General features: G+C 39.8%; 2 protein-coding genes across 2 annotated transcripts in view; both read left to right on the forward strand.

Annotated features, from left to right (window-relative positions):
• col7a1l (collagen type VII alpha 1-like) overlaps positions 1-9,915 on the forward strand; it is a 78,120-nt gene extending 68,205 nt beyond the window's left edge. The window contains exons 105-107 of the mRNA XM_074697943.1: positions 517-747; positions 3,440-3,511; positions 5,879-9,915. Coding sequence (XP_074554044.1) covers positions 517-747; positions 3,440-3,511; positions 5,879-6,114 — 539 coding nt within the window. The 3' untranslated portion in view covers positions 6,115-9,915. The remainder of the gene's footprint in view (positions 1-516; positions 748-3,439; positions 3,512-5,878) is intronic.
• A 2,640-nt stretch (positions 9,916-12,555) lies between these two features.
• ucn3l (urocortin 3, like) lies at positions 12,556-14,948 on the forward strand. Its single transcript, XM_074698468.1, has 2 exons — positions 12,556-12,767; positions 13,142-14,948. The coding sequence occupies exons 1-2, from the start codon at positions 12,581-12,583 to the stop codon at positions 13,612-13,614; spliced, it is 660 nt and encodes a 219-aa protein (XP_074554569.1). The 5' UTR covers positions 12,556-12,580; the 3' UTR covers positions 13,615-14,948.
• Positions 14,949-15,129: the final 181 nt, after the last annotated feature.

Raw genomic sequence — 15,129 nt, forward strand, 5'->3', positions numbered from 1 at the left:
GTGTGTGTGTGTGTGTGTGAGTTTGAGATCTCCTGTGGCAGCAGCAAGGCACCCGTGTGTGTTGTGCCATCTGTTATGTTCTCTCAGAGGAACACACACCATGGTGCCCTCAACAGTAGAGCCATTCACAAACATGAAAGTGACGCTAAATCAGACACCTTACCATGAAAGGACTCTTAAAGGGAAATTCTGCAGATTTTCAACCTGGGGGATTTGGTTTAACCCCACTTTTTTATCTGACAAAGCAGTTTTTCAGAGGAGGAGACCCTTCCTGAACTCTATTTAATCTCAAATCCATGGAATAATTCCAATCTAAAGAGATTAACTCTTATTTTTCATACCTTTTTGTCATTACGGGGCCAGAACACCATATCACACTAGTTTAATGTCCAGGTTGTTTCCTCAAACTTCACCACAACTCTTTGTTTGCTTTGATTCAAAAGTATGTTAAGCATTTAAACCACCTTGTTTCATCACAGTGTGCCCATTGAAGTGATCCTGTTTTTGTGGGTGCAGGGTTGGAATACAAGTTCATGGTAAAGTCTGTGGATCCAGATGGAACCAAGTCAGTGACAGAGGAGAAAAGCGACCCATCTGATGTGGTTATAGCCCTCACTCGTGGGGTCAACAAACAAGGGGTGTCGGAGGAAGGTGGAGAAGAGTACGAGTACGGAGACGATGTGGAAGACGTGACGAGTCCGGCCCCTGTGATCCTCGAGGAAACAGGAACCCAAACAAACCACACTGGTAAGAATAACATCATGTCACGAGTTACTAAAGCCTGAAGGCCAAACTCACAGACGCTGGAGATGCTGAAATGTTGAACATAGTGGTGAGTGACCAAGTGTGCCAGAGCTAAATGGTCACATATGTTGGACTCGTGTACCAGCTGCCATGAGAGAAGTGTTTCTGCAGTTTTGATAACATTTTGGAAAATTAACACAACAGAATTAATAACCTTTGAAGTATCTGTGAGGTGGTTGTCCAGCTCTGGTTACCTACTGTGGTTTAAACCACTTACCAGGTAGAAACCATAGACTGTATAAAACATGGTGTCTATCGCGGCCATATTGGTAGTGGCAGGGGCTTTGCATACAACCATAGGGAGCCTGCCAGTCACGTGACCTAAGCTGTGCCCCTGATTGGGTGAACGATATTAATATCCTCTGAACCGCCAAGTTAGAAAAAAATTCACCCCCTGTACAGTGTGTGCTGATAGTAAATTTAAGGATACAGACAGGAGACGTTTTTTGAACCAGGCTGTAAATAAGTTAATTTCTGCTTTGAAAACAGTTTTTTTTTCTGCTGTGAGGAACAGCTAAGCTCTCTGGAGTGATGAAGATATTTATTTCAGGCCATGTTTAAAAAATCTGAAAGATGGACACCCCAGCAGCCAGCTACACATACACGGTTGAACTTTTTCCTGTAAAATTTCAGTAATTTACAGGTAAAACTTCCAGATGTAAGTAACTGTAATTTAAAAGTGTCTGCACTGTATAAAGTAAATACATTAAGTCATTGTAACTGAATTTACAATATATTGCTGTATTAATGTAGCAATTTCACCAGTATTCTACAGTAAATTTACATTATCTGCACTATAGCAATACACTAACTTATTTTTTTCTAAATGTGCTGTAGTTTACTAGATACAATATTACAGCTATTTTACTAATAGCATTCAAGCTAATTACCAAGGGTAGTGCTGTGTTGTAGACTGGTGCATACAGTATAACATGCATAGTATTCTGTACAGATCTTAATTTTCATATTCTGGTATGTCGAAGTGTTTTAAGGGCACAGGCTTTCTACACCAGCGTAGAGATAGCCACTGTGCCACTCATGCAACCCATATCAACTCTGTTCCCTCCTCACTCACGGTTACAAAAACTGTAATGTCACAAATTTCCTGTAATGCTCAATTCTAAACTATAAATTACTGTCATTTGGATTACTTGACTATTGGGACCATGAACAAGTGTTTACAATTCCAGAATGCATTGTTTATAACAGCAGAATACTGTAGTACCAAATACAGTACATTGGTATTGGGATTCTCCGGTAAATTTACACCAAAGTCGTACAGTGTATGTCAAAAGGAAAATCTTTTCAGTTCTTACACAATTCAAAGAGAGGACGTTGTGTTTTCTTTAGGGTTCAAAGCGTCCCTCTGGTCATTTCACTCAATTTATAACTCAAAAATAATCCCTTTTTTTTCCCATACTGGTGTTTTAAGAAAACAAAAATTATTCTATTCTTATTCTGAAACACTTAATCTAAGCTGATGACACTTTAAGGTTATCCACTTCATAAAACTCTTTCCGCTTTAATTGGCCGGCCCTCGAGAGGCCCTCCAAGGGGCAGAGCTGTGGTGATGCCTCGATGTTTGAGGCCCGCTCCTCCAACATGTCATGAATCAGTTTGGGGATCCTTGTGCAATGACTTCATCATTCATAGCAGTTGAAAATCTGTTTTGGTATGAACAGCCAGCCTTGTTAGTTTATACTTGTGTAAAAAATATGTGAAAGCATCATACCCCTTCTTTAATGCTAGCAGCTTGTTGCCATTATTGATATCAGCATCAGGATAAAGTAGTTCAAACAAGGGTCAACACAACCCGCTGGCAAGAACAATTTCTGCAGCTCAATTTGTTTCATTTTTTCCCCTCTCATTAAAATAACTAGAGGAAAATCAAAGGGAGTCATTGCTTGTCTTTGCCAGTGGTTATTTCTGCTTGTTTATTCATAAAACACAATCATTAGATCTAAAACAGCAAGACTTGACTCATGAAATAAAACATGTTCACAAGCACAAAGGGTCACAGTTAAACGTTTGGACTTTTAGTGTACAAGAAGTGGTAAAGATGTAGAAAAAGTTCTTTTTGAATCTTTCAGCTGATATTGCGCAGACATCTTAACATGCTTCACTGTTTCTTGTCAAAGCCTGACTTCAGTGAGGTTTGCTGTTTGTTTATATGTTTGTTAAGGGTGCTCCTGTGAAGTGTGCAGCCTCTTCAAGCTGCAGAATCATTTCATATAAATGATCTGTTTATATGACAGACATGAGTGTGTGCTGTTTGTGTTCCTTGTACCAAATGATACAGAGATACACACACTTAATGTTGTCATAGAACCAAAAGCTAAATGATTGTACTTCCTGTTGTGCATCTGTAAATCTGTCCCCTGCCAGCTCTTTTCATTCCCTTTAAATTATACTTTGAGATTTCCCTCCCACCCCTGGTTTAAGAGCTTTGTTTGTTTGTTTATGAGCATAATGATTCAAAAGATTATCAATGAACAACACAGGTGATTCTCTGCTGGCTTTACGATGAGTCAGAACACCACCCGCATACCTTTACAGTCAGAGTGAATCCCTCTTGACCCCTGATTAGTGAATCTCTAAGCTTGTAAAAACTCTTAATGGTGCTGTTTTCTCTCAGAGTCTTCAGAAGGAGGGGCTGAAGAGAGGGGGCAGAGGAGGAGGAGACGGGTATTTGGAGCAGACACTTTTGGTGAGTGGCCAAGAAAACTGATCCCCTTCTTATCTTTTGTCCTCCCCTCGTGTTCAATTACTTTCTCTTTTTTTAATATAAAGTATGAGTCATAAGTTTCTTGACAAAGTTAAAAACACAAGGTGGGGGAGAATGATAAGAGCAGAAGTTAATCCATGATTGTTTGGCAACCTTGTGTAAGCATTCACAAACAAGATCTAAAGTTTAATATAATGTTAATAAACTGTTCAAACTTGAGAATCTTTCATTAAAATGAAGAGTGAGGTTATGATAGCTCTGCTTGGTGAGGTTGGAGATGGTAGCACTGGTCAGACATGAGACGTCTTACAGCATCGGGCTGTGACGGACACTTTACAGTCTGCTCTGCTGCAAACTGAGTTTACAAAGTTTGCTTGTTGTGGCGTTTCAAACGATAGCACTACATTACTATAAATAAACACATAACCTAATTACTTTGCACTCTGCAAAAAAGATGTCTTGAGCTATTAAAGCAGTGTTCAAAAGAAGATCCACTCTCCATTCATTTGCTTTTAAAATAAATTACAACTTGGCAAAAGTCATGTCTTTACGACAGAGGGTGATAGTGCTCATGGGAACAGAGCCTCTATTCCTAAGACACACCACTGATTCTGGTCGAAGGTGTCACTGCAACACCTATGTCAGATAGTCCTCATTCATTTTCTTAACCCCTTATCCTGTTCAGGGTCACAGGTGGCTGGAGCCTATCCCAGCTGTCACGAGAGGCGGGGAACACTTGACTGGTCGCCAGCCAATCACAGGGCTGACACAGAGACAGACAGACAACCTCTCACACACACTCACACCTAGGGACAATTCAGAGTGACCAATAACCAGATGAGCATGTTTTTGGACTTTTGGGGGAAGTCGGAGGACCCGGAGAGAACCCACACATTCATGGGGAGAACATGCAAACTCCACACAGAAAGGCCCACCAGCCAAGCTGGGAATTGAACCGTTGACCTTCTTGCTGTGAGGGTCAACACAAACTGTTCTGCCTTAAATAAAACTTTATTTTCTTTAAGACAAGCTTTTTACAGATGGAGATTAATAAGGTTATGTGCAGTGAATAAAACATTTGTTCTCTCATCAGTGACTTGAATCTTTACAATAGTAAATCCAACACTTCCACTCAGAGTAGATGAGAGTCAACACTAAAACCTTTCTTTGATCTGTCATGGCATGTAAGAGCAGGGTTGTGATCCTTCTTGTCTCAGGAAAAACAAACTGACCGTAGGTACACTGTCACTGACACACTATTGTCATATAGCACAGTATCACCGTGGCCTCTCCATGGTCTACATTATACAGATTTGTCAGCAGTGAGTTAACTTATAAGGTGAAAATGAGTCAACAAAAACTGAACTTAACAAAAGTTAAGGTTTTAGTCATTTCACAATTAAACATTCACAGAAGATACAGAAATGAGATGAACCTAGGAGCTCACTAGCTACCCAGTGTCCCCTTCGCAATAGATACGGAAAAAAAAACAACATTGGGAGAAGAGAGGGAAAAAAGGTCAATTCCAGACTATTTCAACAGGGGGCGTAGTTTGACATAGAGGAAAAAAAAAGAAAGAAAGAAAAAAATAAAGGATTAAGGAATGAATGCACATGTGCCAAGCACTGGTAGTGTGTTGATTGATAGCAACAAAAAGTTTTATAATTATAAAAATTCATTATTGATTGGTGAAGTATTTACTTGATAGCATCAATATTCAATCCTGCTCATAACTGTTCATTGCTGTTCATAGCTGTTTTACTCTTTAATCACGTAAAGCCCTGGTTGGTGAGTTTCTCCATCTAAAGTAAAGAATCTGACTTTAACTTCAAGACTTTTTGAGAGGCAGATAAGCTAAGTGTTTAGCTTGGTTTAGCACAGAAAACCTAGGTATAAATACAGGAAATCAATGACTTTTTCCAGGGATTAAAAGTCCATGTAAGGAGCTTCTCTTATAAGAAAGAACAGTAGACTCTGATAGATCTACAAAAGGATACAAGGGGTTAGACTTTGAATAGTTCAAGGTAATAACCCTCTTCCCTCTATTGTTTTTTTGTTCAAAAATTAGCGCCCAAAACCTCAGTGCCTAGTTTCTGCCTTCAGAAGTGTTTGTCACATGACAGTTTGAGAGGACACCTCATGAGATCTATGTTGCATGAGACCAATGAGTCTGATGTAACACAGTCAAAGTCAGTCATTTTTCTTCAAGTGTCTTAAGGGCAGTAGGTTTATCCTACAGGGAAAATGGAGATCAATGCCAATGGCCTACTCCTCAAACATTCAGCAGCGTTTTCTCTCTTCATTAGGATCTCAACACTTTTTACACTCAGCCTTTCTTTGCTTCTTCAGCAGCCGAGCACTGCCTGGAGCCGATGTCAGAGGGCACCTGCTCGGAGTTCGTTCTGCTCTGGTACTTCCACGCTCGCTCAGGGGAATGCAGGCCGTTTGTTTACGGGGGCTGTGGAGGAAACAGAAACCGGTTTAACACGAGACAGGAGTGCCAGAGCCGGTGTAAGGAGGAGAAGAGGGACAGGGAAAACCAACTGGACCACAGGGAAATACACACTGATACACCTGATCAGTAAAGTTGTTCAACAGTAATTTGTACACACACCTGTTTGTTTTCATCATGTAGGAAAAAAACACTTCTAGATTTTTGTACATAAGTGTGTAAAGTCTTATAGTTGTGTGTTTTGTATTCAATTTATTTATAGATTTTGCAGCGTTTCTTACTTATGTTAAATAACAAAATGTGAATGTTAAAATAAGTTGATCCACATGTATTTTTGAAACACAGAAAGTTTTACACAGTCAAAAATGATCAATACTCACACAACAGAAACATTGAATCTGTCTTTGTCGTGTTTGTCCCCACATTTTTACCTGATGCTCACTTTTTTTGTGTTTGTATAGATAATCATTTTCTGTGCAAAAATAAGACACTCGTGGCCGAATGCATGCTGCCACCTCCACCACTACATATGCCTGCCTGGCAGGGGGCGTTATGGGTCAGGCAGGGAGCCAGATGAGGGGCCAACAGGGGCCCAGTGAGGGGAATCAAGCAGGGACAGTTTCAGAGGGCTCTCTATCAGACGAACACAGCGGTGTAGGGGATTCCTGTGTGGGTGTTGATGTAGAGGAAGCATGCATTTAGATTTTTATTCAGGCGGTGTGACATGAGACAAAGCATGACACATCTTTGGTTCTCGCTTGTCATTGGTCGATATTTTAAAGAGGAGCCTGCTGTGTAGACGCGTTTGAAACAGGCTCAATTTTTCCAACAAAATGCATTGATTTAATGAGAAATTCATGGTGCAACCTGCAGCTCTAGCTTCAACACCAGCTCCCAAAATCTGCAAGTATGCTTTACTGAATGAAGGGAATCCTTGCACTTCCGAGTGTTAGACCTTTCTATTTTTTGCTAACAAGTCTCCAAAGGCTTTCGTCACACAAGTCACGAATCAGCACTGTAATGAACTCCCACATGCTAAGATGCTTCATAGATCTGCACGAAGTGCTAACACAGTCACAGTGACAGCCTGTCCTCAGTGAACCACACCCCCTGTCAACTACAAATAGACCATCCCTAACACAGATACAACCCTTTGAACAGCTCGCAAAACTAATCATGTTTGCTTTCAAATCAGTTGGGTAACAAGTAATTAAGTAATGCTTGACATAATACAGCTCATTCACAAATTTCACATCCTTTCCTTAAAGCTCCTCTGAGGTCTTCAGACTTCTTCTGAGCTCAAAACCTACATCCATAGACCATCTTTCCCACAATCAAACCTGCAGTCACATATGTTGTCAACTCCTCCTTGGAAACTGGTTTCCCCCACTGATTTACAGTTTTTCTCAGTCGCTTTGGTACATTTCTCAGATCATCTTCACCATTTGCAAAACAGAAAGTACATTTCTCAAAACAGTTTGAACAAATAGCAAAACACCATGGATTACCTGCAAAAGTCAGTCTCTTTCTCAGAATCCTGAGTTCATCTCTCAAAGTAAATGTCTGTGTCAATGCATCAGTTTTGATGACAGTTATTGTAAATTGAAGTTACAGCAGAGTAAATGTGGGAGATTGGTTACAACAAACTGGACAAAATTCATATTTTCTCTTTTACTGTTAATGCTGTAATTTGTTGACTTTCTCCATCATTGTGATGACATAGATCTGTCTCTTTAGGAAAAACTGTTCATGCACTGTTGTTGGAATTACAGATCAGTGCAGTCTTCCTACACCTTCTTATATTCCTGTATGTTGGTCCACAAATTCTCATCCACATCCCAACAAAGATCTTCTCTGTCCACAAAAAAGTCTGAATGATTGAGGACACAGTTGTTTTTCCAACCCTTGGCTGCAAGCCTTCAAACAACCTCAACCGTTGTAAGCTGATAACGGAGAACATGGTCCACGAGTGTGTTAGATCTTTATTGTCCTACAGGAAATGTGTTTCCACTGTCTGTACAGGGTAAAGTACACAGACATAGTTGATGGTTCATGAGATCTACCTTTCAGAAAACTGTTTGAGCATTGGTTGATCTGATGCTTCACACATTTACATTTGTTAGAGAAAGTCAAGATTGACCAGGGCGTGATAAACCAATCCAGACAGATTTAGAAAAAAAAAGTCTACTGGAATTATGTGGAAAGATGTTTGCCATGTTATGATAACTTGTTCAACCTTCTTGCATGTAAAGACTAACGAGATAAACTCATGACTAAATGTCATGGGGAGTGAGACTATTTAACAGAGACCTATGATAATCCATTTTGATCAACTTGTCAAAAGCAGTTGATAATGTAGGAAACAGAATTGTGCATAATCATTTGCATGGAAGTCCCAAAACATTTGCAGCTTGTTCAAAGAAATGAGAAACTGCTTTTTTGATGTGCAAAAGTGACACAATGATGTGAAGCTTGAACAAGTAGTTTTGAGAATTTCAATTCTGATCTGAGAAATGAACCAAAGCAACTGAGAAAAACTGTAAAGCAAGCTGGGGTCTGTTTCACAGCCTATCTCAGCCCAGCCCTGGTTAAAAATTACAGGCCAGTCTCACTTCTGCAATTTCTCCTTCAAAATACTCAAGCCCACAGTCTTTGACCAATTCTCTGAACATCTGCAGAAGAAAAACCTGATTGACTCCTCTCAATCTGGCTTCAGGCGTGACCAGTCCGCTGAGACTTCACTTCCTGTCAGTGACAGAATCAGTGTGACTGGCTCGAGCTGCTGGTCAGTTCTCTGTCCTACTGCTGCTGGACCTGTCTGCTGCCTTTGACACAGTTAAACTTAAAAATCTCCTCCCCACTCTCTCTGAACTCATAATGTCAGGATTTGTCCTGTTGTGGTTCAAGTCCTACCTCACAGGGAGATCCTTCAGGGTGTCATGGCGAGAAGAAGTGTCTGGAACATATGGCTTATCTAGGTGTACCCCAGGGGTCAGTACTTGGTCCCCTACTCTTCTCCTTATACACCACCTCACTTATTGCGGTGATCCACTCCCATGGCTTCTCCTACCACTGCTATGCTGACAACACTCAGCTTACTGGCACTTTAAACCAATAAAAAAAGCAAATCCAAGACACAAATATGGAAAACACAGCTTTCGTTTGAAATTTTATAAACTAATCTAACTTTGTTTTGTGTCTGTAGAACCCTCTTGCTAATGTTATACAAACCTGTTGCAGAAAACCAGTTTTCAAGCCTGTTGAAAAGTTTTTAAGGAAAACTCTGTGAAAACTTTTGACAGCTGAAAATAGAGTTATGAATTGATGTTACATTGTCACACCTCAGCTGAACAAAAAGCCTTAATGTTGGGCGACACATAAGCTCTTAACAGTTCCTATTTTCAGAGACTGTCCGCAATATAAACAAGCATGAAATACAAGTGTGATTTTTTTCATTAAAGTTGAAGGGTAGAAACTTATTCCATCTCAGGGATCAACCACAGAGAGGAATCAGGAGTGGGAGGACATTTCATAGCACAGCGTGTCATAGACCGTAATCACTCCAGCTGTGAGGACTGGAGCTCTTCTATCAGTCCTACAGTGTGGCTGTTCATTAACACTTTTGATCCTCCTGCTCCTGACACACCCTTTCTTCTTTTGTAATGTGGTGCTGTGTATCTCTGCAGGTGGCCCGAGTTGGTGTCACAGACGCGCTCAGAATTTTAATTAAAACGCATTGTTCTCCTAATGTCTGATGTCATATCTTCCTCTGACATTAAACAGACACATGTGCACCATGAAACTCAACTATTCCACACCACACAGCTCACTCAATTTGATTGTAAGAGGAAAATCAGATGATCCAGAAACTGCTTGAAATTTTTTGCTTAGATACAAGCTGCAAATGGTTAAAACAACCGGTCCAACTCCATAGTAAATTGGATATTATTGTGGGTTTATAAGGTTTAAAGCCACTGTGAGGAACTATAGGTTTGTGTGGATGCAGCACCCCCTGTTAACACACAGTTCTTGCTGATTAAAAATATTTGTGTCTCCGCAACAAAAAATATCCTACAGCTGTTTTCTTTTACTCAAATACATCCTTCATTGAGATTCTTTCATTCAGCCCTCCCCTGATCAGTGGTTACAGAAATTAAAAAGAACTGTATTAAAAAAAGTATTATTACTTTTGACTGCTTACATATATACAGTTGTGTTTTAAATATAACAGCCACACACTACTAATCAAGATTGATTATTGTTTTTTGGTAGAAATTATGTTTCTACATGGCTAGGTAGGTTTGGTTGAGAAACAGAAAACTAACTGACAAATCAGTCATGACATGCATGCTGCTGATTCTGACTTATTTATTAAAAAAAATATGTGTTAAAAAAAAAAGAAAGTAAAGAAAGAAAAACAGCGTTCAGTTAGTGAGATCATTCCTTCTGTGGAAAAAAAGAAAAAAATAATAAATAAATAAAAATATAAATAAAAATATAAATAATAAATAAATAAGTGGCCCTGATTTGTGGACAAAGGCAGCAAATGTAGATGCTGGTTATGAAGCATTCGTCTCTGAAAACCTAACCAAAATGGGTTGTTTCAAAAATTGTTCATGAGAACAGCATAGTTAGACTAAAAAGTTGACTGAAACTGGGAAAATGTATTAAGAAGAGCAGAAAAATATCCCAAATTTTAAAGTGGCAGCCAAAATCAGACAGACATGGAAGAACACAGAAAATTACCATTTGAACAAACGGAATAAAAGTCAAAATATCAAGCACTCAGCCAATGACCAGCTCCAGGGAGATCAAAGAAGGTCTAAAATAATAAAAAAAAACTCATGCTGAAGATTTTGTGATTTGCAGAGGAACACACTGACTGGGCGAAGAAGAAATGCTGCAACATTTTGTGGAGTGGTGAGAGCAAGATTGTTCTTTAGGGTTATGGCCCTTGAACTGAGAAACGACCTCCAGATGGCCCCCAATCATTAAGTCAAAGCCACAGTACACTGTGAAGACAGTAAAGCATGGCGGTGCAAGCATCATGACATGGGGATGTTTCTCATATGGTGTTGTCCTATTGCAGCATACCAGGAACCATGGATAAGTTTGAATACATTAAACACTTGAAGAGGTCATGTTGCTGTATGTGGAAGAGCAAATGCCCTTTGAAGGAATGTTTTAACAGGAAAACGCCTCCTAAACACACCAAAAAGCAAGCAGCGCCTTAGTTCCAGACCAATGAGATTAAAGTTTTTAAGTGGCCAGCCCAATCCCTGGACTTAATCCAATAGGAAACATGTGGAGTAACATCAAAAGTGTGTTTTTCTGTTGCCAAGAAATGTTGAAGAATTTTGGAAAGTTTTCCACCGTTCCTGGGCCGGAATAACTTTTCACACATGCCAGAAGTTGGTTGGCTCCATGTAACACAGATGTGGAGCAGGTCTCAGAAACAGGGTTTACAAAAATTGTTGTTCAGTTGTTTGCAGTCAGCAAACTATTGACACTTTTTTTTTTTTTTTTTTTTAGTTTTTACAGTAAATGCTTGGGTTTATAAAGTAGAATTTATAAAGAATGCAGATACTGGTATTTTTTGAACCGCAAAATAGTCATTTTTCTTCACTTTTTCTTCACTTTCTGTACAGTGATAACAAGTTTGACCAATTTTTCTTAATGATCAGATTTTGGAATATAACGTGCAGTATTCCCAGTGCATTTGTGTGTATGGAAATAAAAACTGTTATAACTATGTGTCATAAGAACACATGTATTTAATTACTGTCTGTTTCATAATCCACTTAAAATAACCTGGGAGCTTTAACTCCTCCACACTCCTCCATGGCCACCATGGTTTCTCCAACAAAGTCAGCAAACATCAGCCATCATCCTCATCTAAGGATGATGGCTGGACTGATCACTTCATCATTTTGTTTTGTCAGTTATAATAGAATATTTTCAAAGAACACAGTAATTACCTGTAAATGATATAAATTTGAAAAGCTATTTTGACTCGATAACCTTCATTCAAAAACTTCTGTTTGTATAACAAAAGAAAACTATGGAGAGCTGGGGTTTTGGTTAAGATGCCCCCAACTATTTACTTGTTTCTTTATTTCTTTTATCTTTTATGTAAAGGGTCTCAAATGTAGATGATATGACATAAAGGAAAATTGTAAAATATCTTTGTTAATCGTTTCACGCACACTGGAGCTGTTCGTGGTCCTGACTGCTGGAACTCTCCGAGGTGCTGAAAATATGCACGTTCACAGACATGTCATCAAACACAGACATTATCTCTCCAGCTGCTTTGAAAATTGATCAGAGTAATGTGAACTGTAGTAAAATGATCTGGTTCAAATGCTTCAGTTGCAGGTAAGGGGTTCATTAAAGTCTTTGACAGCAGAAAAAAAACTGTTTCTCTCCGTGATCGTGATTCCTCGCGTTCATCAACAGGAGGTCGTATTCTCCAAACACTCTCAGTTCATTCAGCTCTACACCACTGCATCATAACCAACGTGAAACTTTGGAGAAAACTAAAATGTCAACGGGATGACGTCTTTGCTGGCGTAAGGCTGCGGTTCGATGGCTCCTACTAAATGAATGCACGAGGAATGGGCGCGCGAGACACTCTGCTGGTGGGACAGCGCGCGCTGCTGACCTCCGCACACCCTATCGGGATTTTTCGTCTTGTTTTATGTGAGGACTTTCGCGTCGTTTACTCTTCTTTGCAGAGAACGTGTCGGTCGAAACGCCAGTCGTTTTCTTTGTTGTGGGACGCGAGTGGTAAGTTGTGCGTAAAGGTTGATTTCTGAGCCTTGAAGTCCCTTCCTTATGGTCCAATGTGTACTTTAAAGACTGAGTTATTTTGTAACCACCTTTCTATAAAATAATTCTGGACTGTTCAGTCCCATATTTTATACAACTTTTGCAATATTTTTTTTTCTTCCAATTTCAGCATATATCAGTATGTTTAGTCAGCTGTATTGGAATTACATTATAGGTGTCATGGCAGATGTAGAACTTAAAATTATATCAATTAAGGCTCATCTTTAAATCTTCTTCCAGTACCTTTTTTTGTATCATTTTAAGATTTGAGGGCTCAACAAATTAAAATATCTTGTCTCCCTTCACATTCTTCCCCTGTGTGCGTCCAAGAGGACACAGCATGCTGTCCTGCCTGAAAACCCTCCTGCTGCTCTCGGTCCTGTGTACACCGACCTCCAGCCTGTGCCTCCGCCTCTATCAGACCCGATCAGACCTCCTGTGTGACGACCAGCTGCCGCTCGGGGTCCGGAATGACGAAGAAGAGCCTCCAGGTTTCTCCCCCGTAGACGGCTGGGGGTCCGTGCTGCAGTCCGCGGAGTATCTCACCTCCTCTTCCTCTTTAGAGTCCAGTCGGGAAAAAAGGACTTCAAGCCCCTCAAACTACCGCTACATGAGCCGGACCAAGCTCAGGGGGCAGATGCTCCGGAACAGCAGCAAAGGGGATCGGAGGAGCAGGCTGACCCTGTCCCTGGACGTGCCCACCAACATCATGAACGTGCTCTTTGACGTGGCTAAGGCCAAAAACCTGCGCGCAAAAGCAGCAGAGAACGCGCGTCTTCTGGCTCAGATTGGTCGGAGAAAGTGATCAGAAATAATGTTGGACAACTCAGATTTAACAGACAGCCATGACCAGTGTTGGCCTCGTTACTACTCATTCACTTTCAGAGATGTGCGGGTTTGTTTGTGCGGGGTAAGAGTGATTTAAGGCTGTATAATTCACTTGCTCTCATGTGAAAGGTCCTGGTTTTCAAATATCTGTTTTCACCAATACAGACACTGGAAAAACTTCATTAAATGGTTCATATACGACTGCAAGTCATCAGGCGTTTGGAGTGATAGTTGGTTTATCAGTCCTGAGTTTCTTGACTTTTAGAGACAAGTTCCAACCCACAAAAACATAGAAGTTAGCCTCATAACGTTATAACACGGGCACAGCAAACTTCAAATTTACAAAGTTATTAACTCTTAAATTCTCCTTTTTAATTTGTATGACTAAGTGGCTCATTTTTTTTTCTTCATGTGCACTCCAAAGTGTTGTATCTTCATGAATGATAGATGAAGATCAGGGGGATAGGGGGATACAGTATTCCACAAGGCCATTAATTGTGTCAGATATAAAAAGTTGAGAGATGTTTTTGGGTCATAGTTGCAGACTGATTTCTTACTTTAAGACTTCAAGACTGATGGACCCCGAAAAGTTTGCCTTTAAAGTGGACTTGACTTGCAATGAATAAAGAGTGATTTTATTACATAGCAGTCCCTGTGTTGAATTTTCAGTTAAGAGTATGATGAATGTTCCTTCTTTTCCCAAAACTCACCAATCATAAGTATCTACCCAAACAAAGTGAAGCAGGTAAATTCATCAGTTCCCCTCATCATACACATTACACTGATGAAACCGTTTGTGCATCTGTTGCATAATAATGCAGTTATTTTCTCCCAGGGGCTTCAAGAGATTTTCTGTCTACAAGTTCACATTTAGGACCCTTGACTTCATGATCCCAGATCTGAAACATATTAAAAACCGTAAATTCATGGCAAGCTCTAAAATGCTGATACAGGGGATTGTAATTGTTCAACAGATGTCTGTTATTTTTTATACTCCAAATAAAGGATTATTTTTCCTCAAATAAAGCAGAAGCCACAGTAACACCAGCCTTTTTATTGCTCAGCATTTGGAATGGTATTCATGGAAAAGTCTTAATCGGCAGCATGAAAGTGAAGAGTGTTGTAATGACAATTAGGCTGTCACTGAGTAAGCAAGCAGTGTCTGAGACCAGTCCCAGCTTTTTATTTCATCCTGTTGCTATTTACACGTAGATAAAATAACAGTTTGGGAAATGTGACTTAAAAAAAAATCTAATTTCAATAGTTGTGTCAGACAGATGCACTTTCTGAATGAACGCCATGTCTTTTCATAAAATGTGTTAAAGCCAAATTTTTCTCTGAAAACAGCCCCGCTTTTACTTGTGATATCAATGGTTTTGAAGTGTCATTAAATATTATCTCATTAGATATAATAGGAAACTTTTTATGAACCAAACTACCTTTACCAGCTGTTTGGTTTTGGGAAATATACTGCAATTCACCAGCCTGACAC

This window comes from Halichoeres trimaculatus, unplaced genomic scaffold, assembly GCF_033239565.1.
Source record: "Halichoeres trimaculatus isolate MK-OKI-2021-1 unplaced genomic scaffold, fHalTri1.1 fHalTri1_scaffold_21, whole genome shotgun sequence".
Lineage (NCBI taxonomy): Eukaryota > Metazoa > Chordata > Actinopteri > Labriformes > Labridae > Halichoeres > Halichoeres trimaculatus.

Coding starts and splice junctions, on each gene's coding strand:
- ucn3l (XM_074698468.1), top strand. CDS start 12,581: ATGAATGCACGAGGAATGGGCGCGCGAGACACTCTGCTGGTGGGACAG. Junction 12,768..13,141: donor TTTGTTGTGGGACGCGAGTG/GTAAGTTGTGCG, acceptor TGCGTCCAAGAG/GACACAGCATGCTGTCCTGC.